Source organism: Vicugna pacos, chromosome 5, assembly GCF_048564905.1.
Source record: "Vicugna pacos chromosome 5, VicPac4, whole genome shotgun sequence".
Lineage (NCBI taxonomy): Eukaryota > Metazoa > Chordata > Mammalia > Artiodactyla > Camelidae > Vicugna > Vicugna pacos.
In genome coordinates, this window is record NC_132991.1 from 16,429,308 (window position 1) to 16,453,918 (window position 24,611).

Sequence of the window (24,611 nt, forward strand, 5' to 3'; positions counted from 1 at the left end):
AGATAGCCCAAGTAAGTATCTTTTAGAACTTTAATATTCTCCACCAGTGATGTCCCACTCAGTACTCGTAGAGGAGAGTTTAACTTCAAGGGCTTTTCAGCTAATGAATACAGAATATATGTTGGAAAGAAGGGAAATTTTTATCTCATGAGCCTGTGTGGTGAGTATTTTATCCCTATTTCACAATAGCAAGAGATAGACAAGAGAAAAGAGAAAAAAAAATGAAAAACTAAGATTGTTCATTATCCCAATGAGCAAAATGAGTTGTGTTATTCATTCTTGCTGAATTTACTTGTACCAGTGTACACTCCTACTTTCATTCTACCTTTGAAAGTTTGGGTAATATATCAAAAAAAAATGTGTACAGTTATTTATACCTCTTTGTCCCTGGAAGATGATCTTAATATTCCACTGGTGAGAACATGCAGAGTAATTTTTTGTGAAAGGAGTGTAGTGATAAACTTGAACTGGAGACATTTCACTAGTTTTGTTCACAGATTATATTATTTGTACTGCAGGGGTGAAAAATGTATGAGCAGTTTGATAAAGATAATCAGATATTTTTGAACTCATGAAAATAATTGTTGTTCTGACAATTAAGACTCCTAGTATTGGGCAAGGCAACTTCTCAAAAGTAGGACTTCTAGGTTTTTCATGCACTTCTAAGACTGTGCAAATGAATTCATACATGTAGAGGAAATTGCCTAAAACTGCTAAAACTGTTCCCATAGATTCCCATACCCAGTTCCCAGCCTCATTTGATTACCTATACTCCGGTACATATTAGGCTACATCAGCTCCCTCCCAGGCTTTCTCTGCCTTGGTTTCATTCAACTTGGTCATGAAGTTTTTCTCTTTAATTTGCTATCATGTAATTATCTTTGCAGTGCTGTATATTTCACCAGGAACTTTATAGGGCTGATTTCATTTGATTTAGTGCAGTGGAAATAAGGTTAGTCTGGCAGCTTCAAAAAAATCTAAGGACTTATCTATGGTTACATATTTCAGAGTTAGAAATAGTTTTCTCTGATGTCGTTTTAAGAGACAATCCAAATGAAGGTGTAGGCAGCTAACTTTAGAAATGATGTCTTGATAGACTATAATTTGAAATCTTAGGGTATGCATTAAACGCAATGGCTGATTTTCCTGGTGTTGTTTCAAGTGTTTTCTGGTAATTCATCATCAAATACAGAAATAGAGAACTGATGAACAAATGATATTCAGTAACTATCTTTTTCACACTGAGATAATCCATGCATGAAATTTCAAACAGCCAAACAAAATAATGCTGTGATTTCCAAAGCCTTCAGATGGACTGCATTCTTGAAACCAGTCACTTTAAGTGGGTGTTGTTTTGCAGCCAGTTACAATTTAAGTAGGAGAAAGGAAATGTTAAGCCTTTTTCTTTTCTAAGTGGTGTCAGAATTTCACTTTGATCAGCTAGTGTTCTAGCCCACATTTTTCTTATTACATCTTGACACGCTGGCAGACATTAATTCATACCCTCGGTGCTCATGGTACTCTGCTTCCTTTTATTCCCCAGCAGACTGAAGCTTTTGTTTCATCTGACACTTACATAGTAGGTCAGGTTGTCTGGAAGAAAGTTATGTCTTAATGCTTGTCTGACTTAATAACACATCGAATAGCGTGTACTTGGCAGTTCTAAAGCTGCTGCACCTCTTTCAGTGTGGTGTGTGCTGTCCTCCGTTGGGAAGCCTGCTAATTTCTAGTCAGCAGGTTAGTGAGGAACCGATGGCTACTCTGTAGATCTTTCAGCTTTTACTTTTTTTAGTCCTTTAACTCTAGGGTTTTTTGTGTGTGTGTGGAATTCTAAACTAATCTAAGCCTTTCTCTGTTTTTTTAGAAATTATTGTATTGATTTTATGGTAGAAAGGCAACGCATCATTATACATCTTAGTCATAAGAATTTATCTTTATTTAGATTATTTCCCAAGTAATTTTATTTAATTTTGCATTTTTAAAATATGTTCTTTGGAAATATTGTCCAGAAGGAGACTCATGTATATACATTTTAACCAAAAATGGGAGTTTTCATTAAATTACTTGGGTTCTGTATACAGGGTACTTAATTTCCCTTAACCTGGTTGCCACCTATAAAGTGGATTATGATAGTCATTAAACCAATATGTATATTACCCCTTTGTAATAAACTGTAGTCAAGTAAGGTTGTGAGACTAAATGCCAGTGTTAACCTGTAGATGGCCAGCTGTATTCCCTAAGATTTAGAAATGATTGAAACTTTTTGCATTTTTTTTAAACACCTGTTTTTTGAGTGCCCTTGGCAAAAGTGAAACATATATATATATACATATATATATATATATTTTTTTTTTCCCCCTGAAATGCAGGAGTATTTCATTAGTGAAAAAAAATTTTTTTTTTCAGGGAACTGTAGTGGACCCTTGAACAACACAAGTTTGGACTGTAGGGGTCCACTTACACACAGATTTTTTTCACTAAATACATCTGTGATGGTTGAAACTTTGGCATGGAATCACAGGAATGGAGGGACTACAGATACGGGGCTGACCATAAGCTATACACAGATTTTTGACTGTGCAGAGGATCGGCACCCCAGATGCTGAGTTGCTCAAAGGTCAAGTGTAGTTCCTCAGCAACTGATCTTCTCTCCATAAAATTTTTAGTTAGAAGAAAAATGTGTTTATCTTCCTTATACAGAAGAGATCTGTTTGTATACATATGCATGTGCTTATATGTATGCGTGTGTTTTCTTTAGGCCTTTTGGGGGGAGGGGTAATTCGGTCTGTTTATTTATTTATTTGATGGCAGTACTGGCGCTTGAACCCTGGACCTCATGCATGCTAAGCATGTGCTCTGCCACTGAGCTATACCCTCCCCTCAAGGCCATTATTCTTAATGGTGCTCACAGTATATTTTTCTTTAAAAATTGCTAAATTTAGTCATGTTACTCCCTAAAGGGTTATCTAATCATGCCTTATCAAATAGAAAGGATACTTGGCATAGATACTGTGTAACTTACACTGTCTGAAAAGGATGAATGAAATTTTTCTTTTATTACTTAGTGTTATATAGCTGAACAAAGCAACCCCTTCATCACACCAGGGAGTAAGGTTAAATGATTTTGCTTTTACTAACTTAACCCAGAGTTAAGTTATCTTGCTTAGATAATAGGATTTGAAATATCCAAATTAACTGTTGCAGTGAATCTACTAAATATTTTTATAAAAAGAAAAATTACCTTTCTAACCCTGTTTTAAATTTAAATGTATGTTCTCAAGTTTTGTATGTAGAGTTTCTTCGCTTAGTATTGTTTTTGTTGTTTCCTATAATGTTGTATTTAAGGTGATTTTATTAATGTAGTTTAAGCTGTTGCCAAAAAAGTATGACTTTCCGTTTTATGCAGTTCTTCTGACATTAACATTGTTTGCCAACCTGTTATTCCTTAGCCTATTCGTCCTCTGCAGTCCTCTTCACAGCCTGTTCAGTACTCTACAGCCCCTTACCCACCCCCGCTCCTGCCAGTCTCACCCACCCAGCAATACTCCGTGGTACTATATCTCTCTTCGCCTCCTGCGTTGTTTCTGTGGCTGGATGTGTGATGAATCCTCGTGACTGTGACTAATGTGATACGTTCTTTGGTGATTTTCTAAAGTCAGGGATGTGTGTATACTGAAAAAGTATTTCTAACCTGTATTAGAAATAATTTAAAATTTATTCTCTTCCATAAAGTGTTTGTTATATTGGCTTATTATAGTGATTATATAAAGCCTAATCTTTTCCTGCTTTTTCATAATGAAATAATTTTCAAGTTGACTATTGTAGTCCTAAAATGTTACAGCCGCTTTCCTCATTGAGGCATTGAGGTTGGTGCAGGTCTGTGCAGTCCTGGCTTGGGTGGCAGCTTTCTGTTCTTTCCTTGATGCCCCGGGTAGACTTAGTAAACTTGGTACCAGTAGTAACTGGAAGCTCCAGTTACATAAGACATCCTCCTAATTAAATTTCCAAAGAAAATCTCTAGCTATTTAATCTGTGACTACAAAGTAATGGTATCTCATTTAATCTATAGTGTGTCCCAAGTTACACCTTTCAGTAAGAGCTCAACACACCACCGCCTTGTGTTCTCTATGTGACCTTCTGTAGTTACTAAGCATATGAGACCACAGTGTAAAGACGTCCTGCACAGTGCCTAACATGAAATAGGCATTCAATAAACGTTAGTTTCCTTCCCTTAAAATGAATCTGCTTAACAACCTATATAGTTTTTCCCAGGGATGCTCTTATTTTTCTGGCTATATGGCCGTAACGTTTTGAAATTGCGTTCTAAGTTAAGTTATAAGCTATATCTTAAAATCAGTAAACACTTATGTTTTGTTTTGTTAAGGGTGGTTTTATTTTGAGCTGGGGGCAACAACCTTGTTTACCAGCCTTAGCTCCAAGTGATTTTTGAAAAGCACTTCCAGTCTGAAAAAAATGAAGTTTTGCCAGCATTGAGAAGGTTGGCAACATTTTTTTAAAAATAAATAAATAAAAGCCTCAAAAAAGGTTTGAAAAATGGCGGATTATTGTAATAAGAAAATAACATTTTTGCCAAGATGACTCTGATGGTAATATATAGTTATGGTATTGCTTTTTAAAGTATTTGGCCATATTACCTTATAATTACAACTAGTAGGTATATTTAGGTATAGTTTTCTCTTCTGAAACTGTTTATTGAATTAACATGAATAGGCTGTTTGACTATGTTAGAGCAATCATTTGGGAAGAATAAAGCCATGTATTTTTAGTCATAAAGTCAGGTTCCTTTTTTCAATCTCTTATCTTCTCCATAGCCTTAATTTACTTTGCAAAAACCAGCAGACTGTAGAAAATGCAGACATGTCAACTTTCTTCTGACAAATCAATTGCCAACACAATTTTTTAAGTAACTTTTTTTCAAATTTTTCCTCTTAACAAAATTTGATACATGTTTTGCCAGTCTGTGGCTCCTTGGGAGCGAGAGAATCCCATTCTAACCCCATTATTATCATTTCAGTGCTATTATCCAGTCTAGTCAGAACTGGTCCTTATGCTGTTGAGTGAGACAAACATTTGTCAAATGGCATATAAATCGTTAACCCTATGTTGGCTGAGCGCCATTGCTTGTTCTCTAAGTAGCAAAAGTGATAGGAAACAGTCGTTTGGATTACATTTGTCTAACATCTGACTTAAGGAACAGACGGAAAAACACTAGGGAAGAGTAGAATTTATGGCCAAATTATTTTTGAGAAATAAGAAGATCAGGGTGGGTAGATTTTATATTTTTTTATTTCATTTCCAGTAGTATATTTGATTGTTAGGTATGGTAAAAAAGACAGACAGAAATGCTTAGAACCTGAATCTTGCCTTCTGGGAAGAAGGGCAGTGATTAAAAGTAAAGAATAATTAGTACCATGCCTTGCTAGTCTCCTGGTCTTTGAAGTCCTTTCAGAAAATGTTAATTGTATAATATAAAAGTGTGCCTTTAATCTTCATTTAAATAAGTGTCTTTTCATTTTTTTTATTGTGAAATGTTGTTATACCCTTCTCTTTTCTGCATGCTGTACACTTCCATTAGATACATTTTATAAGTAATTTGTAATGACAGCATTGTAATATTCCTACCTTCCTGCCTTAGAGTTCTAATTTTCTTGAACCTGTTCTTTTATTAAATCATGTCTGTTGTAGATACATGATTTTCATTATATATACTACTTCAACTCTTCTTAAAATATGAGGTATTTTTCTTTGGTAAGTTTGGTCTATGTATGAAAGGCTTATTGATTTCTCACTTCTCCCTTTTTTAGCAGGACAACCTTGGGTCTCAGTTTAGCCACATGAGTCTTGCCCGCCAGCCATCTGCAGATGGTTCTGACCCTCATGCCACCATGTTCCAGTCCACTGTTGTTCTTCAGACCCCGCAGTCTGGTTATATCATGACAGCCGCCCCTCTACCACCGCCGCCGCCCCCACCTCCCCTGCCACCTGGGCAGCCAGTCCCTACCGCTGGCTATTCTGCCTCTGGTCATCCTGTCAGCCAGCCTGTGCTCCAGCAGCAGGGGTACATTCAGCAGCCCTCTGCACAGGTGCATTGCTTTTTCCTCTCTCCTCTCCCATAGCAGCCTCCCATTTAAGATCAGTTTTAACTTTAGAGAGCTTATTTTTAATTTTGCATGGATGAAATTTGTGAGAACGTGTGAACAAAGCTTGTATAAACTAAACCCAAGCTAGTCTTACTGGCATTTTTTTCCAGCTTTATTAAAGTAACACTGACAAGTAAAATTTGTACTGGCATTTTAATTTGCATTAGAAATATAGCAAAAATTAAAGAATGGAACCAGCATAAGTGTGTATTAGTGTAGGAATGGATAAACTGGCTTATTTATATGGTGATTGCTATTCAGCAGTTAAGTTGAATGAGCTCTAGTGGTACAAGTTTCAACCAAAATGAGTCTTAAAAATAATGTTAATTGCAGAATAAGTTGCGTGAGGTTATATAGAGTACCATAAATGTAAATTTTTTAAATTCTCAACAAGTAATGCATAACACACACACTAGAAGTTTAAAAACATTTATGGAAACTACAGGATAATAGTTTTTCTGTGGAATATAGAACAAAGAATGTTGGAGTGAGCCTGGGGCTATTTCAGTAGTATCTGGTTTTGTAAAAGTGAGAAAAGCCTCAAAGTGGGCAAGAAAATTAAAATCTACTAAATCTGATCAGCAGGCAAACTGGTAGGTGTCTTTTGTTATGTATACTCTATGTTTGATATTTTTAAAGTTTTTTTCAGGTGTACTTAAACCTAAGAAAATCAGTTTTCGGATGATTGATATTGGAGGGAATTACTACTCATTATACTCTGATGTTCCTGGCAGAAAAAAAAAATTTTATTGCTAGTAAAATTGATTTTTTCCCCCCCTCAATACTTATCCTAGATGCCAGCCTGTTACTGTGCTCCGGGCCACTACCATTCCAGCCAACCTCAGTATCGCCCAGTCCCTTCTGTCCATTACAATTCACATCTAAATCAACCACTGCCACAGCCTGCACAGCAGACAGGTGAGTAGAAGTCGCGAGAGTAGCACTTCTTAGCTTTGAGTATTGCTGGTTTTCATCCTGCTTCATTTCAGTCTTGCTGTTAAGATACTGCCACACTCTGTCAAGGATCTCAAATATGTGCACGTACATGAATGTGTAAACCAGTGAGATTAAAAGAGTGGGCAGATCTTAGCACCCGCCAGAAAATACCGCACTGTCAGGTTTATATGCTACAGGTTGGGAGTCATAATGAGAAGATTGTACCAGGTGAGCGACTTCCTGGTACTCACTGCCTTTGTAGTTGAAGCCTTCTCTGCAGCTTGGTAGTCCACCCAAGGTAAACAGCGAAAAAGAGAGGCAGGGCCAGTTAAGATGCCTGCTGAACAGCTAACTGAAAGCAAGGACCAGGATGGCCGAACTTTGGTTGAGAACTCTAGTCTAGTAAAGATATTTTGATGTCTTAGTCTCCGCAGAGACTTTCTTAAAAGGAATAATGTTCTCACACATCTTTTTTGTGTTCTATTTTTCAATTTGCTGGTTGTATAGCGAAAGGTATTTTTAAACCAAATGCAGTCAATCTAATCCTAGTCATGTCAAATATATTAAAACTGAAAAGATTATTTTTCTTTTGCCCCTTTCAAATTGTCTTTAAGCATTCAATGAAAACAACTGTGACCTCAGTATTAAAAAAACTCACTAATTTTACTGAACTAATTTCTCTCTATGCTTCCTACCTAGATGTGTACTTCTGCCCCAGATGTTTAATAAGGTATTCTCTTCAGCCTTTATATAACTCTAGATGTTGAAGTAGAATTTTTACTGATTTCTTTGCAGCCTTTTTAGCTGCTTGTCACCATTTGAAGGTGCTCAGGTTATGTCCCCATGACAAGCTGAGGCCACATCACCCTCCACCTCTACTTAGGCAGTTTCTTGCTCTTGTTACTGTGTGGGACTTGTAAGGCGTGCTGCGATTTCAGGAGAAAGGCATCTACACTGGGCGGTCTGATGAGAAGTGTTCTTGCTTCTCACTCGTGCAGTCTTCAGTGATCATTGTGACTCATCGGCTTCCTTTACCGGATGTGACTCTTACTTAACACCCCTGCAGGGGAACTTCCAGGTCCTAAGTCTGTTGCTCTTAGGAGTTGTCTTGTACTTAATATATAGGTTTTTCCCTGTGTCATGTTACTAGCCCTGTGTTGTATGTGACAAGTGTTCTTCCAAAGGATGTTGAGTACATACATTGGTCATTTTGGCCAACTTAGAATTTGTTCTCTGTCTCAAATGTGACTCCCTTCAGTTTCAGGTTTTCCTGAAGTTTAGTAATACAGTCCACTTCAAATAATGTTAACTAGTATATGCTGTAATTTTGAATGGCATCAAAAGCTGTCTTTTATACCTGGGAACATTGGACATGACAGTGCTTACTAATTTAAATAGATTGTTGTTTTATTTCAATAGAAATTATTTCCTAAGTTTTCTGTGCCTCAGTGACTGACTTCATGTCACAATTGTCATGATTTTTTTCTTCCAAAATTACAATACAGATTACAGCTAATGTTATGATGATAAAAAGAAATATACATTAACTCTCCCCATTCATATACCTTGCACATGACTAATTATTAGTTCAATAGTACACCCTATTAATGAGGCAAGCAGGAAACCTGTGTTCTGTATTTGTGTGAGCTTCTTAATTTTGTTCTTTTTAATGGCTAAATTTTTACTCCTCTCCATTGTCAAACTGTCTACAAAATTAAAACTTTTAATCAAAGGTTGGACCAGTGTGCTTGTACAGCTGCCTCTCTGCAAAAAATCTTCCCATTTAATGGAAAACAACTGAAAATGCCACTCCTTAATTGAGGGCCAAAAATCTGTGTGACAGATGGCATGTTTATCATCAGTGATGTTTTAATTGTGGGGTTTTTCCTAGTGCTGGTTATGGTGAGAAGGAAAGACACAATAAGTCAGACTGTATCTAGACAATACAGGCACCAAAAAGTGCATGTGTCTGAATGGCTTTTGACACTGCGTTTGACTCTTAAGAGTCTGCTATAATGTAGCACTTTATATCTAGAATTGGTGCCTCCGATTATTTCATGTAGTATCCTGTCAACCCAAACTTAAGTTTCATGATATTCAGTTGAAGAATAAAAGGGAGGTAAATCCTCAAAGCACCCTTATCTGAAAGAGAAAGAAATGTTGTTATGCTGATGAGAGAAAATTTTTCTTTAAAGAAAAGTTTGGTAGTGCGTGTGCCACGTATTGTGTTTGTAATTATATAGAATTAGTTGGAGATGGAGGATTATATAATCTAAGGACTTTTTTTGTTGTTAGCTAATCATTATTTTTTTATGTCAAAGCTTACAGAAGAAATGTGAATTTATGTTTGTGTGTCTCCTAATAGAAAAGTAAAAGTGCACTGGAAAATGGAAAAGGCAGCTTTTTGTTTCTCATTTTCTTTACAGATTTATAGCAGTTTCTTTCTCAGTAATTTACATTTTTGTGTGTAAACATCATACTTTCTGAATTTCATTAAAATTTTTTTTCCTTATATTTTCCTACATACCACCATCCTTACCTGATTAAATTTAGAAATAATTTATTATGTCCCTTACATTGTTTTCTTGTCAAATAACATCCAGTCAAAAAGCATACTGTTATCTCTTATTACATAAAAGATGAAATTGGTTATTCAGCCAAATAATGAAAGCATTGATAGATTCAGAGCAGTTTTTTTTCATGGAGGCACAAATAATTTTTAAATGTTTATATATGAATTTAAAGAAATTTTGCCCTAAATTAACAAACCCAATTGAATAATATTCTTAGACCAGATAGGATATAGGCAGTAGAAAGATAGGATTTTCTGTTATTTTCCTTTTTAGGGGCAAGAAGGAGCTTCGGGTAATATCTGAAGGATAAGATGCCTTTGGTCTTCTATCTGTGGGTGCACCAGAGGACTGCAGTAGCTATTGATCTCCTTGACAATAAACCTATCTATTGTGGGAACTGAATTGAAATCAGTACTAACATTCTTACTGGGGAATGAATATACCAATCTTTTGTTATGAATGTGAAATTACCAAGGTTATTAAAACAAGGTTGAGTCAGCCCCTGTCAACAGAAACAAGAAATTCTGACAACACAAGGCATTTCTATGGTATAATGTCAAAAAAACCCAAAAACAAACAAACAAACAAAAAAACACAACAAATCCTGGCAGCCTTTATTTGTATTTAACTAATATTAGGTGTATAACTTAAAGCCTCAGTTTACTCAATTGCAAGAAAAAAAGTAAGGACATTTTCCTGTACTGTCTGTTGAAGCCTCTCTGTGTACTGTAAAATTCCATGATTCTGTGTGTCTATCTTATGTGAGTCCTTTCTTGTTCAGAAAGGTGGGATATTGATTGATTTGCAGTAGCTTAGTGACTTACTGTCAAGAACTGGAGCCATCCAAGCAATGATTTCAAAAGATCTGGTTACTTGCCAGCTGCAGTAATAAGATAAGGCTTTATTATCTTAACCCTTTATCATAGAAGTTACAGCTTGAATACTATAAAACATACCTCATATAAGGAGCTTGGTATACTATAAAGAAACCTTTCCTGCAGGTAGTAATTACAGCAAAGATTTTAGGTTTATGAGGCCTGGCTGTTTTCTATGTAGCTGCTTTCATTCTTATGACTCTTTTGAAAAGTTTGCGGCTTCACCATATATGTTTAATATTTTGCAATAATTGGCCTTGTTCCTGAGCTGTTGGATTCGGGGCCGTAGCACTGTCTGAGAGGTTTACATTTCTCACAGTGAACCGGTCTCTTTTTCAGCTGCTTCCTGGCTTCTTTTTACTCAGATTTCCACTGCTTTCTTCTTTCTTTCTTTCTTTCTTTTTTTAATGCTGTATTAAAGTACTAACATTTGCTTATATTTTCCATTAATTGTAATGCCTTTTAATCATGCATCATACTCAAATAGGGATTTGAATTTAAATAACAATCTTGACTTAGTATAATTTACCTTTTAAAAATTTGTGAAAGCTATTGCTTTAATTTCTTTTCCAAAGCAGATCTAAATCGCAGATTCAGTTTGGTTTGGAGCTTTTCTTAAAAGTTTTAATGTCTTAAGCATGCTAAACTTATTAGCAAAAGTCAAGTACGTCTCTTTCCCTACTGCTAAGTAACTTCTTAAGAATATTATTAGTCATGCCGTTAAATGGACCTAAGGACACCTAAAAGCATTTGAAGCTCTCTGAGCTCCGACTAGGGATGTAGTTTAATTTTTATTCCAAACTGTGATATCGTATGCATGTGGGAAGCAAAATGACTCTGTAAAACTAAGTTATCATTTTAGTTTTGCAACAAGCTGATAAATTGAAAGATTGTCAATGCATGATACCTTCAGTCTTAGCTTTCCAAATAACTTGGAACCATGAGGTTCCAAACTGACTAAGCTTTATTACCAGTAGACTAAGATAGGGTCCTGATGAACCACAGCCTTAGGAGGTACATTGTATGTTCAACGGGCTGTAAGATGTGCAGAGTACTGGCAGCATTGCGGGGCACAAATCTAAAAGTAACAAAGGTGTATAAGGCAGGCAAGGAAGAAAGGGCCATGTTGGAGGAGCAGAGGAGGGGAACATACTGATAAAGAATTTCCTTACGTTAAATAGGGACTCTAGGTGCAAAGTCAGCTTCTTTACTGACAACTTCTGGCTCGAGTAATAGGAATTTTGTATTTAAATTACTAGGTGGTGGCCCTGACTATCCTTGTTTTTTCCATTGATTTGTTAGCATTTCTTAGTATTGTGTGACCAGCACAGACTCAAACATTTGTGTATTACCTACAAACCTACCTATTTCCCTTTTCCCTTCTCCATTAACCTGCCGCCAGTGAAATCTGGAGCCAAATGTATCTGGTAAGTACCCATAGCTTTCCTTGAGTTGTGTACACTCTTCCATAGGACTGTCATTTAAATAGCTGTGAGCTATAACCTCTGTGTGGCTGTGTTTATTAGATTTGTTTCTTGTGTTTGTATTTCTGTTTATTTCAGGTGCAGAAGTAGGAGAGCAGAGGGTGATAGAGGAGAAAGAGTAGTGAAGGCGTGCTGGCAACTGTGTGCTCTTCTTCCATACTCACCAACAGGCTATCCTTAGCTGAACTTGCCTGCTCACTACAATAGTGCCACAAACATAAGACAAGCCAGATTACAAACTTCAGATTTTGATGATTTGGAAGCAGTTGTTATAAACTGTCTTGTAGATACCTAGTTAAAATTAAATTTAGAGTTGGCAAAACGGCTCATCCAAAAAAAACAAAAACAAATTCAATCTTGAAAAAATTTAATAATGCTGTTAAATGAAATAACCTTAGATTTACGGCTATCTGAAAAGCATTTCTTCAGTTCCTTTTATTATCTCTCTGATTATGTCTAATCCATATTATTAAGAATGTTTTCCTTTAACACAAATGCTAGTTCAGGCCACCTGTGTGAAAAAAAAAGTAGCCTATTAAAGCCTGTGCAGTACTTTTCTGCTGAGCACTGTATTTCCTTCTTGCTCTCTTATCTGTTGAAGTGAAAGAGAGTTTAAAATAGAATATTCTTTGGAGCCCTCCAGGGAAGTGCCTGAGCCATCAATTTATATTGTCCCAGTTCTCTCAGCTTGCAGAACTGATTGTAGTTTCCTCTGAAAGTGCTAGAAGAAATGGGATAATATTGCAACAGTGCAATCCTTTAACAAAAGAGAATGTTAGTGCTAAATAGCACCTGTGCTGAGATTTGGATGTGTACTCTCTTGTTTGGTATCACTTATACAGGCATTGCCTGCTTTACGAAATAGACGCTTTCCCACACGAATTCACAGATTTCTATGAAAGATACCCTGTTTTCCTCTTACACCCAGGTTAAATCTAGATACATCACAGGAAGCATTTTTTTTTTAATTCTGATGTACTGAAACACATCTTATTGAAAAAAGGATAATTTAGGTAGTAGCCAAATTGGGGATGTGTACTGAGTGTCAGACTACTCTAAATGCTCTTCTTGTAGCATTTTTTAAACATAGTGGTACTTTTCATTCTCTAGGAATCTCCTTTACACTTCCTAATCTTCAGCCTTCTCCCTTTTTTCCAGATCATTGGATTTTTTTTTCCCCTCATACTTAGCAGTCTTCAAACTATTCTTTTAAAACTAGCAGAACTATTTTTCTCCCATGCCTTGGGTCTGAGTAGTTAGATAATGAACCACAGTGCCACTTCTCTAATAAGTGCTATTAACAATTGATGCACTACAGCCTGAATATTTAAACACAGGTTTAAAGCACCATGAACAGTTTTTAAGTTGTAAATTTTATTAAGCAAGTGTGCATAAAGTGAGGCGTGTCTGTAATTAGATGGTCCTTTATTTTATGTTGCTAATGAATTATTTTATTAATGATTTTGTCTTACGTAAACAATAAGTTTCTTATCTTTCACTGAATTAGAATTTTATTGTTTTTTTCTTTTTTTTAAAGTGCTCTTTCTCAATTGAATATTTCTAATTTTGCTTGTGATTATAGTAACTTTAATCAACATAGATCCCATGGTCTTATATCATTCACAAAATGTCCAACAATCTTTTTGTAACATTTAATATCATGTTCTTTAGCATATACTCCAAAATTATATACTTTTTAACCAGTTACTGGGCTATTGTTTGTTTGGAGTTAGCATTTGAAAGTGCTTATTAAAGCAGTGCCTAAACCTAATAAATGTCATGTAAATGTTAGCTACTAATATTATCTTGTTTTGTCATCAAAGAAATAATTATGTAGTATTCTAAATGAAAATGCATACAAATTTGGGATAAATTTGTGTTTGGGTTGAATTCCAAAGTGGACACTGGAAGCTGACATAGTTTGTTCCAAAATATTTAGTCATTTTGTCTTGTTAGCATCTTGACACATGCCTTCTTCCTTAAAGTCAGTAGAGACTTCAGATCAGTTGGCTTTTTTCTCGTCCTTTGATTGTTCACTTGAGGTCTAAATATGTTCTAAGAAAACTTAACTACTTCCTTCCCATAGCTTTGTAAAATCCCTATTGATTAGCTATGGAAACATTTCATGGAAAAAGTTTATGAAACAGTATATGTCATAGGGTCTTATTTCTATAAATAATGTGAGTGGTATATATATATTGCTATCTATGCAGAGAAAATAAGGCTAGCCATATATATAATGTGTAAATAGTGATCATCTATACATGATTGTTTTACAAAAAATTTTTTTTTGCGTAGTGGCTTTTTCCCTTTTGTATTTTCCAAATTTTCTTCCATGAAAACATACTTTATAATCAAATAAAACTTTTTTAAAGATGTTTTCAATGTCCTTTTTTTTTTCCCAGTAATGTTCAAATAAAACCTTCACTTCAAGCTTTACATATTAGATATAAACTAACACAATTTTGTTCTTTCTTTTCAAATAAACACTTTGAGGTTAATTACGTGAAATCTGTGATTCAGCTGCTGTGCATTTTTTGAGAGGCTTAGTGAGCAATTCATGAATTCTAGACTGAGGTGATTTGTATTCTTGGGATTAAGTTTCATTTTAATGAAAAGACAAATATGTTTAACCTTATTTTAAATATGTTACTTTAAAACTCAAGTATTGACTTTTGCTGTGAAAAGCCATTCACTAAACGTGGACAGTGAGAAACTGGCCATTCGTTCTCAGTCAACCTGTCAGCATGAAGTAAGCTCCTGGTTTTGTGTAGAAGCATACATTATTTTGATTCTATTCTGTTAAGAGTATGTTTTTCCGCATTGTTTATTTAGTAAGTATAAATACTAAGTACCCACTTTTTTGGCTCATTTTGTGATAGCTGATGTGGATTTTGGGTTTTATTCTTTTTCTTTAATGGGGTGGTTGGGGTGTTACAAGTTTCTGACCCTACCCTTAAAAAGCATACCATTTCAGTTTAGGGTTTTGGGTTTTTTTTTTTTTTTTTTTTTTTTTTTTACGGTGTACACAAGCCACAGGAGAACAATTAACAAGAACAGTTTTCTATTACCTGTAGAGTTTTAAGAGATAAGGGAATAAGGCAATGAACAAAATTGTGAGAAGATTAATAAGAAAACTTCTTAGGGAAAATATTTTCTTTTAAAGTATTTGGCATCCTTATTTTTAATAGCTCCACTGTTACTTAAAAACATATTCCCAGTTTATTTATTCTACTTCTGAATGAAGTACTAATACTTGTCGTTTTCATACTTTCACAGTCTTTAAAATCTGAAACTTAATTGGTAGTTCTCACTGCTCTTATACTGGTAAAATCTTTGGTTCTACAGCAAAATTCTACCTTCATCTTCTACTTTTCACTGCACGTACCACATCCAACCACACTCTTGACTATTATTCCCTGTTCCTCAAACATGTTACTCAGTTTTTACTTTTTCTAGACTTTAAGTCCAGGCTCAAATGTTACTGCCTTTGTGAATATCAGCCAGGATTAATTTTTTCCTCTTTAATTTCACAAGACCCTACTTACTGTGCTACTCTGGTAGGGTGTCGTGGGTAAGAATGCCTAATTTCAAAGATAAGGACCATGTTTTTCTCAGCTTTTATCATCCACCAGGCACATCTTGAGCTCACAGCATCCTTATACTACCCTCTCTAACAAATGAGGTGCTGGAGTCAAATGTTCTAGATTTTGTTATATTGTCACATTTCCAAAATGTGATGTTTGTGTGGAGATACATAGATAGAGACAAATAAAGGGGTGTGTGTGTGTGTGTGTGTGTATAAGTAGGCATTGATGTTAGTAGGGATTGGGCTATGTTAAGGAATCTAAAATACCATTGGAAACTTTTTGGTGCAATTCCAGGATGCGGTGTCCAAGTGACCCTACATTAGACCACTATGACATGGAATCTACAGCTATTTATTGAAAGCTTTCTGTGTCAGGTCATTTTTTTTTCATGAAAGAGAATTGCAGGCAGAAGGCATGCAAGATGAATCTCTAGATACTGGCAAATTTAGATAAATAAAGCAAATCAGAGCCACATTTGAACATAAATTGGCTTTTTTCCCCAAAGTTTTCTTTTGAGGCAACCTATAACTTTGAATATATTTTGAATAAAATAGAAAAATAATATGAAAAAAACACTTCAGGTTTTTTAGGGGGATGTGACTGTTTAAGTCAAAATATGTAAGTCACAGTATGTTACAGTGAATTTTGTCGGGTGTCCACATTTTTCAGTTTAATTTTAGTGGACTATAATCCTGACAAGTCCATTGTAAGAATTTGCTTTCCCAGTGTATAAAGAGCTGAGCCCAGATTCTGATGCTGCATTAGATGTGTTTGTGGGTGTGTGGGTGTTCGGAAATGGCGTTTCCAAAACAAGAAAGGGTCTTATATTCACATCCCGTGTCCATTCCTGGCCTTTATTTTCTTAGTGATAGAAATGTGTTAGTGTATGTTTTGATGGGGTTTGGATTGTGAATTTGAAATACTTGACATTTGATAAACTGCAAATAGGGTGGGGTGTTAATTATTATACCAAAGAGCAAGAAAGAAGTTTCCTTACTTTACCTGGCAAATCTGAGTATTACAGGAATTTCACAGGGAGAAATGTTTAGGAGATAGCATATTATAAATCACTTTATTAGATATAAGGACTATAATACACATTTTTTTGGTAAAAGCTAGATTGATGAGAAATCATTTGAAACATGGCAATAAAGCACTGTTGCCATAGAAATAGCATCATTTTATGAAACCCTTCACTATTAAAGGATTCACTATAACTGGATTTTTACTTGGTTGTTAATATGTTGCCTAGTTACCAGATATATTTTGTATTCATGTCTTTAGAGAAGGTTGATGCTAGAATTTATTCAACTGTTTAGTCATTGAGCAAAATCATAGAGGCTTCCAGGCAACTACAGTGATGACTTTGTCTACAACTTACGCTTGAGATGGGATCTTTGCCATTCCTGTGGCTTTAGGGATTAATTAGGATGGAAATGAAAACTGATATATACAGGACAGCAAAATAGATAAATGGTATTATCAGAGAAATCATTTCACTGATCCTTAGTTGTGGAAGTTTGTATAGGCAGTGCTATAGTTTGGTTTATCTTTGTAGAATTTTTTTAGATACTCTGAAGCTGGAAGGTAGTTATTTTTATCTGGTTTCTTTAATAAAAAAAAAGGCTTTGTTGTAGTTTCTGGTTATTTACATAAGTCTTGAGCTAATGGGTTTATCTAAAGGAATCCTCTTAAGGCTCCGGAGACAGAATTCATACTGACTACTCAAAGCTTATCATTGTGGAGTCTTTTTAAAAACTAATAAAGTGACCTGATAAAAGTGTATTTATATTTTTAACTTACCACTTAAATTACCAGCAGTGCCTTCAGTGTAGGAAGAGCTGTCCCTTAGGTGTTTGATTTGTGAACTTGGGGCAGATTGCTTAATATCTCCAAGGATCTGTTTCTCTGTCAAGTGACTTTAATAATACAATAAGAAAATAATCTAAAAAATTGCTTAATAACTCCATTTTCCTTGTGCCCCTTGACACATTCCTAATGTAAAGAGTCATATCTTATTGTGGTCTTTTTTAAACATAAAACGATTCTATAAAAGTGACCATTATTTCCATCTCCAGAGGACCAATTCTACCAGTACCAACTGAGAATTCTCAATTTTTTAACAAGAGGCCCTGCATTTTGCTTTTATTCTGGACCCCACAAATTATGCAGCCAGTCTTGGTCCACAGAAACTATTTGTCATACCAGATTGTGATACACACTGAATGGTAATAGTCTGTATAAACCAAGTCTATGGCCCTGTAAGTTTCCTCAACTACAAAGGAAATCTTTGTACACAAATTTTACTTGAATGTTATTGGGGGTGAGGGTGGGTAGCTGACTTGGCTTACCTACATAGTAAACCTTTTAAATGTTAGCTCTCACAATAGAGGGTTTTTGAGATTTGCTATTTAAACAAAATGCTGTCATTTTAGAACACAAACTACTTGCTTAAAACACACAAAAGAAATCCTACTAGTGAAATAAATTCAAAGCAGGATTTAACTCTTTGTGCCATTACAGGTTATCAAGTTATGCCCAACCAGCAGCAAAACTACCAAGGGATTGTTGGAGTTCAGCAACCCCAGAGTCAGAGCCTAGTTGGTGGCCAGCCCAGCAGCATTGGAAATCAGATTCAAGGAGTGGTCATCCCCTATCCTTCAGTGCCATCTTATCAGGTACATTGTCAGTCTTACCTACATCGGGTAGAGATGATTTTGAATAAATACCGTATGTGGCTACAATACATCTTCTGTCTTCTTTTAATATTGGGGAAATGCTTCTGTAATATATCACTTTATAGTCTGAAGAGTTTTATTAGTGCAGCTTTGTTTTATCCTCATTTTATTGCATTATTCATTCACTTTATTAATTTTTAGAGAAAATGTCTAAACCATATTCATATTGGGGAATAAATTTTGTCCAGCATTGTCTGTTTCCAGCTGCATAAGTATATGAGCAAGTGTCTTATTCTATTCTTCAACTGCTTAGAAAGTCTGCTTGAGGAGACAGTGGAATGAGAGAGAAAAGTAAAGGTGGAGATAGGTATACAAAGTAGAGTACGGATTATAAATCAGTGTTTACAGGATAGGGAACAGTGTGCAGTTTCCCACGCTGGAACTGATTTTTTTATCCCACTCAGTCCCAAAAAGGAATAGTATGTCATATATTGAAAATGTCATGGATTTTCATTTATAATTGTAAAGTAGAAGCACTTATTGTTTCATAAATAAGTCAGCTTTCTTTAGTAAACTATGGCACATTTTCAGAGATTTGTTTTACCTTCCTCTGCTTTCTGGAGTAACTAGCAAGTAGGTTTGTTTTGTTAGCCTTGTGGTTTTCCATAGCTGTTAAGAAATCCAAAGACCATTTTCCTTCATGTCAACAAGGTAAAAACAATTTAGTTGGAAAGAGAATGTACACGTATTTCATCTAAACATGTGTAAACGAATTGGTGGTAGTATACAGACTGATAACTGAAGGAGTCATGAAATATAGCCATGAGCAGGTTAAGGACTTAATGCAGAAGTCTTCTTAAAGATACAGACCTTTAACTAGCTCTCGAAAGAAAATTATGGGCATAAATTGGTTAAGAAGATGTTCTGAGGATGGGAAAGGATATGAGGAAAGATGGTAGCATGTTTTGTGTAATTCCAGGAAATGAAAATTGTAATTAAAATTTTAAATGTGGAATTATCAAGGACTTTTGAGCACTAAGGAATATGCCTTACTTTGAAGCCCCTTGATAATAGAAAGCAACTAACAAAAAAAGATGTATCATGAAAGTAGATTTTACATCTTTCTCTTCTCTCATATCCTCCAAGCCTTTTACTCTTTATCCTCCTTGCCTAAGCAGGATAAAGTTTCATGAAACTGCCCATCCCCTACTTTGTCTGGAGTTAGACAGAATCACTACCAAGCCAGGAGCCCTCCCTTCTCAAGGACACTGGTCATGCTGCCTAATTCAATCCATCAGGCATCAGCTTGATGCCTGTACACCTTATAAGTAAGATCTGCCTTGAATATAAATTTGAAATATATTACATCCTTATTAATGTAGTCTTTAAAAATGGAGCTAGATATTTTAAATGTTTCATAGCTAAGACAGTTATTATAATTTCTGTAGCATACTTTTTTTTATAAGTTATAAATTACTTTCTCATGATATTTCATGTAATCCTCCCACTGGGTGAATGATCATGAGAAATGTTGCTCTGACAAGCAATGAGTAACAGCCTGCTTTGTACTTCCTACCACGTTTGGTTAGATAAGCTGGATGGTGATAAACCATCTAAAAATTAAGCCAGAGAAGTCAGCTGTACTCAGTAGAGTGTATACTGTGGCTGTGCATTTTCAAGTACTGTTTCCTGTCTTTTGGTACTTGAGTTTTTCCTTTACCACTAGTTACAAATTTACTCTATAGCTTAAATCATTTTCCTAGATCTGCCTTGCTTATATACTAACTTAGGTACAGTCAGAAATAATAATTTCAGAATATCACACTGCCTCAGTAGACAAAAAGACTGAAATATGCTGTGTCGTACAGAATTGGAGGAATCAAACCAGTAACTTTCTCTTTGCAATAATTGAGCCAAATTGAAAGTAATTAAAAGATGACCATGTAATTTGAAAAGCGCAGGTGCATTTCAAAAAGATGTTAGTAGGCAAGACTTAGAAGCTCATCATTAACTTATAAATCATGTTGCTCAGGTATAGAGAATCATGGTGTGGTTAAAGAACTAAGGCTCTGGGGGCAGTGGGCATGGGTTCACATTCCGACCTCTCTGCTATACAACCTCAGGCAAGCTGCTTAACCTCAGTTTTCCCATCTGTAAAACAGGGATAATAAAGATGCCTTCTTAGGGTTGTTAGGAAGGCTTGATGTAATAATATACAGAGGTTTTTAGGACAGAATCTGAACATGACAGTAAGTACTCAGTAATGTTAACTTTCATCGTCATCACTGTTAACTGCTGTCAGCGCCGTTGCCGTTGCTGACGTCATCATCATGAGAATCATTAGAAGCTTTTACATTTACATTACATTTTGTATTTACCAAAATCACTGAATGCAACTGTAACATGGCACATTCGTAAATTAAGGAACCATTGTGCCTATGTGTTTTCTATTTTAAAAACTATGGTGGGGAGAGTATAACTCACCGGTAGCAATTATGCAGAAGGTTCTGGGTTCAATCCCCAGTAAGTCCATTAAGACAAATAAATAAATAAACCTAATTACTCCCCCCCAATAAAAAATAAAAAGTGTTAGAGGTTATGGTAAAAAAAAAGACTATGGAAACTAGAGAATTGAAGAATCATTATGTTCATGTGGTTTCTATGTAGATAATATAGAAAACAGAGAAAGATCCACCATTTATCATATTTCTACTGTGCTAGACCCTATAGATGAAGATTATAACAGAGATAATACCCAGCCCGCCCGGTGGAGGTGTCATCCCATTTGTTTAGATGATGACCTGTGAGGCCTCAGAATAGTGAAGTCCTTTGCCCAGGGTCACATAGGTAGTAAAGTGATTGAGGCGACATGACAGCTAGGTACCTCAGGCCCCAGAGCTCACACTCTTTCTGATCCAGTGTATCTCCCTGGTGCCCCACCTAAGTTTTACTTAGCTCTACCTGAGGTGAACCATGTTACTCTTCATGTCAAATGATCATGCTTATTTGGAAAGTTTTTTTTTAATAACTTTGAGACATGTCATAACTTTTTAAAAATAATCTGATGCATAGCCTACTCTACTATTGATAAATGTTAACCAAAAACGGTAGCCAAAAAGAATATAGAAATCAAATGGTAATGCTGTAGCTAACTTACCGGGACAGCCTATTGGCAGTTTTAACTTATTCCTGACTGCTTATTCTTGAAAAGTGTATGGTGGCTGGAGACATTGACATTTGCAGGGTTTTGAAGAACCTCTTTCCCTTTAAATTGTCTTTCAAATTTTAGGTTTCACTGCCTCAAGGTTCTCAAGGAATTGCCCATCAGACTTACCAACAGCCTGTTGTGTTCTCTAATCAGTCTAATCAAGGATCTATGCCCACAACAGGAATGCCAGTTTACTATAGTATCATTCCACCTGGCCAACAAAATAACTTAAGGTGAGTGTGACTAGAAGAACCTAATCCTATAGCTCCCCATGGTTTACCAGAATTGTGGTCTGTTGCTAATTTTAAAGTTGCCTAAGGAGCAATACATGAGATCTTTTTCTAATATAGAATAGAAAAACTATAATGCAATCTGTTTTTCAAATATTTCTTTTAACACAGTCAGTGTAAGCAAAGCATTCCATGTGTAAATTAAAGGGGAGTCAAAGTTTCTCTCATGTGCTTAAAAGCAGTAGGCCAGTCTCCTTTTACTGACCCAAAGGGAATCATAGCTGGCCATGGGCCTTGGAGTTCAGAGCGTTTGTGTGTTAATATTTAAGGTTTTTGTAAGAGTTTGGGGAGAATATATTTTCTATGTATAACCTCTGCAGCAAAATATCTTGCTAGAGTATTTCAGTATTTTTATTTCTCCTAAACTTCTAATTTTGTGTTTTCGGCTTTTTGTTGGCCTCAGCCATCTTTTGCAGTAATTGTCTATAACAAAGTCTCAGTCTGAACCACATCTTTTCATGAAATTTTACTTCTGTTGTTATTAAAAGGGAAGTTGTTAACACTTAGCCTAGAGAAATAAAATGTAATAAGAAAGTTACTTTTGATGCTAAAACATTACCTTTTTAGAATACTTATTTTCTCTTTGTCAGATGTAACAGCTTTTTACTATTTTTGTAAGCATGTATTTATTGGCAGAATTAATTAGTAAGTTAAGTTTTATTGACAAAAATGTTAAAGAAAGGAAGAGGATGCTTATAGATATTTCACTGCTTGTGACCCCCAACAAAAAGGAATGATAATAGTAAGATTAAAGAAATAATTTTTAAGTGGATACCTTTAAAGAATAGGGAGGGAAGAGATGACATTTCATGCAAAAAGCTTTATTTTTCAGCCTCAGTGAGTTTCTATTGAGAAAAATATTTCTCCTACACCTGCATAAAAGAGTATTTTCTCTATTTAACTTATTTGGGTCCTTCTGATTATACATATGATACATAGTTATTGTAGAAAACTTGAAAATATAAAATATTTCAAAATGTGACATGTGAAAGAGCAGATGAAGTATGCCTCACCACCAGAGATAATCACTGTTAAATTTTGGTGTCTTGACTCAAGTTATTTTCCAGTGTACATATAATATGTGAACTTTGTTAGGAATCATTTGTTCTCAACATTTCATTTTCTATATTTTTAATTGCATTTTTCATAAGCTGTGGTTTAAAAAAATCTCCCTTACCCATTACCCTTTGTGCAAAGCAATTGCTATTCATCGACCAAAATAATCAATTAGAGTTTGCTATATATCTTTCTAAAACTTTTTTTTCCCTCTAACACTTTTTCTTCTTCTAAATAGATATGTAAAAAATTTATGGTTTGAGAAGGGATGTTTGGTGTTTTTGAGATAGATTAGGGATGTTTTGGTTTGTGTTGTGTCACTGAATTTTTCTGCATGTGCAGAATTATTTTTATGAATGTTTTATTCTTCAGCTTTTTCGTTGAATGTTAGCCTTGAGCATCTTTCCACAGAGTATCTGAATTTTTCCTCTTAGGTTGGACTAGAGAGAAATCAGCATGAGAGTAAGAGGTCAGGCCAAGGAATTTATATTTTAGACTCTTAATAGCAAGTAATTGTGGTTTTTGAAGCGTGAAATTGATGTAATAAGGTTTGTCTCTTTAAATAAATTAGTTCAGTCGCAGTAGTTGAGGTGGATTTGAATTGGGCAGAGAACTCAAGGAGGAGAGTGGTGCATACAAGCATCAAGCAGCAGGTGCTCCACTGTGTGTGATGGTGGCAGCAGGAAGCAGGTACATCTGGGAGGCACTTTGAAAGAAGAAAGGAACACTTGGTGATACTGTAAATTACGGTTGGGGGAAAATCTGATACCTTGATGGAAAATGTCCTACTAGCAACAATAGGGTGTTAGAGTTGGAGATGAGTGTAATTTATATATTGTTTACTTCAAAATACCTACTAGATCTAGGGTCAGCACATTTTTCTGTAACAGGCCAGACAGGAAATACCGTACGCTTTTTAGGCCAAGATATCAAATTATAGATACTATTTTTGGTATTTATATGTTACATAACAACAGATAAAATAAATTTCCAAAAGAAAATTTTATTGACAGAATTCAAAATAAAATAATTGACCACTTTTTAAAAAAATACGGGTCTACTAATGAGAAGAATGGAATTACTTCAGGTGGAGGACCATTCTTACCTTGCAGGCCATTCAAAAGCCCAGTGGCCAGAGTTTGCCAACTCATATGCCAGATGATTAATAGCAAAAAACAAAAACAAAAACAAAAAGCCAGCAGGAAATGGTCTGAAATGAAGGCTGACAGCATAAGGAAAAAGGAATATGGAAGCCAACATACTAGGAGATTTCAAAGATTAACAGTCAGATGTTACTGTGGAGGATGAGACCATTTACTGGGGAAAAAAACATTAGAAGTAACATGAAAAGGTCATTTGTAGCCATAGAGAGTGTGTGGTAGATCAAACAATTATAAGAAACAGGTTAAGTTTACACTGTTCATGAATTCTTTGAGATAAAATGTCAAGAGTGTTTATTCAAAAATAGGAATTTTTTTAAAGACAGAGGGGAAAGAACTTGTGTAAGGAGAAATGCAGATAATTTTTTTTAAATGTAAGAAAAAGGAGTAAATCTCTTCATCTTCCCACCTACTTCTGAATTATTACTTTCTTCAAGTAAATTTTAAGCTTTTCCAAACTGTTTCTCAAAATCCATCCTGACTTTCTTCACACCCCACGATTTTGAATGGTTTGCCATTTTATTGGATATTTCTCCAGGCCATAGGTAACCTAGATAGCAAGCAATCCCCTGAGGTAGGCCAAGTTTAGGAAGCAGGAAA

At 35.3% G+C, this 24,611-nt stretch overlaps 1 protein-coding gene across 14 annotated transcripts in view; it reads left to right on the plus strand.

Annotated features, from left to right (window-relative positions):
• R3HDM1 (R3H domain containing 1) overlaps positions 1 to 24,611 on the plus strand; it is an 82,538-nt gene that overhangs the window by 41,638 nt on the left and 16,289 nt on the right. For 11 of the 14 annotated variants that reach the window (XM_031678610.2, XM_072960878.1, XM_031678617.2 and 8 more), the window contains 4 exons: positions 5,826 to 6,104; positions 6,956 to 7,079; positions 18,143 to 18,297; positions 21,587 to 21,738. In XM_031678610.2, the coding sequence (XP_031534470.2) occupies positions 5,826 to 6,104; positions 6,956 to 7,079; positions 18,143 to 18,297; positions 21,587 to 21,738 (710 nt within the window). Of the gene's footprint in view, positions 1 to 3,449; positions 3,552 to 5,825; positions 6,105 to 6,955; positions 7,080 to 18,142; positions 18,298 to 21,586; positions 21,739 to 24,611 lie in introns of all 14 variants that reach the window. The other 3 variants (XM_015243366.3, XM_072960879.1, XM_031678606.2) reach the window with 2 other exon arrangements.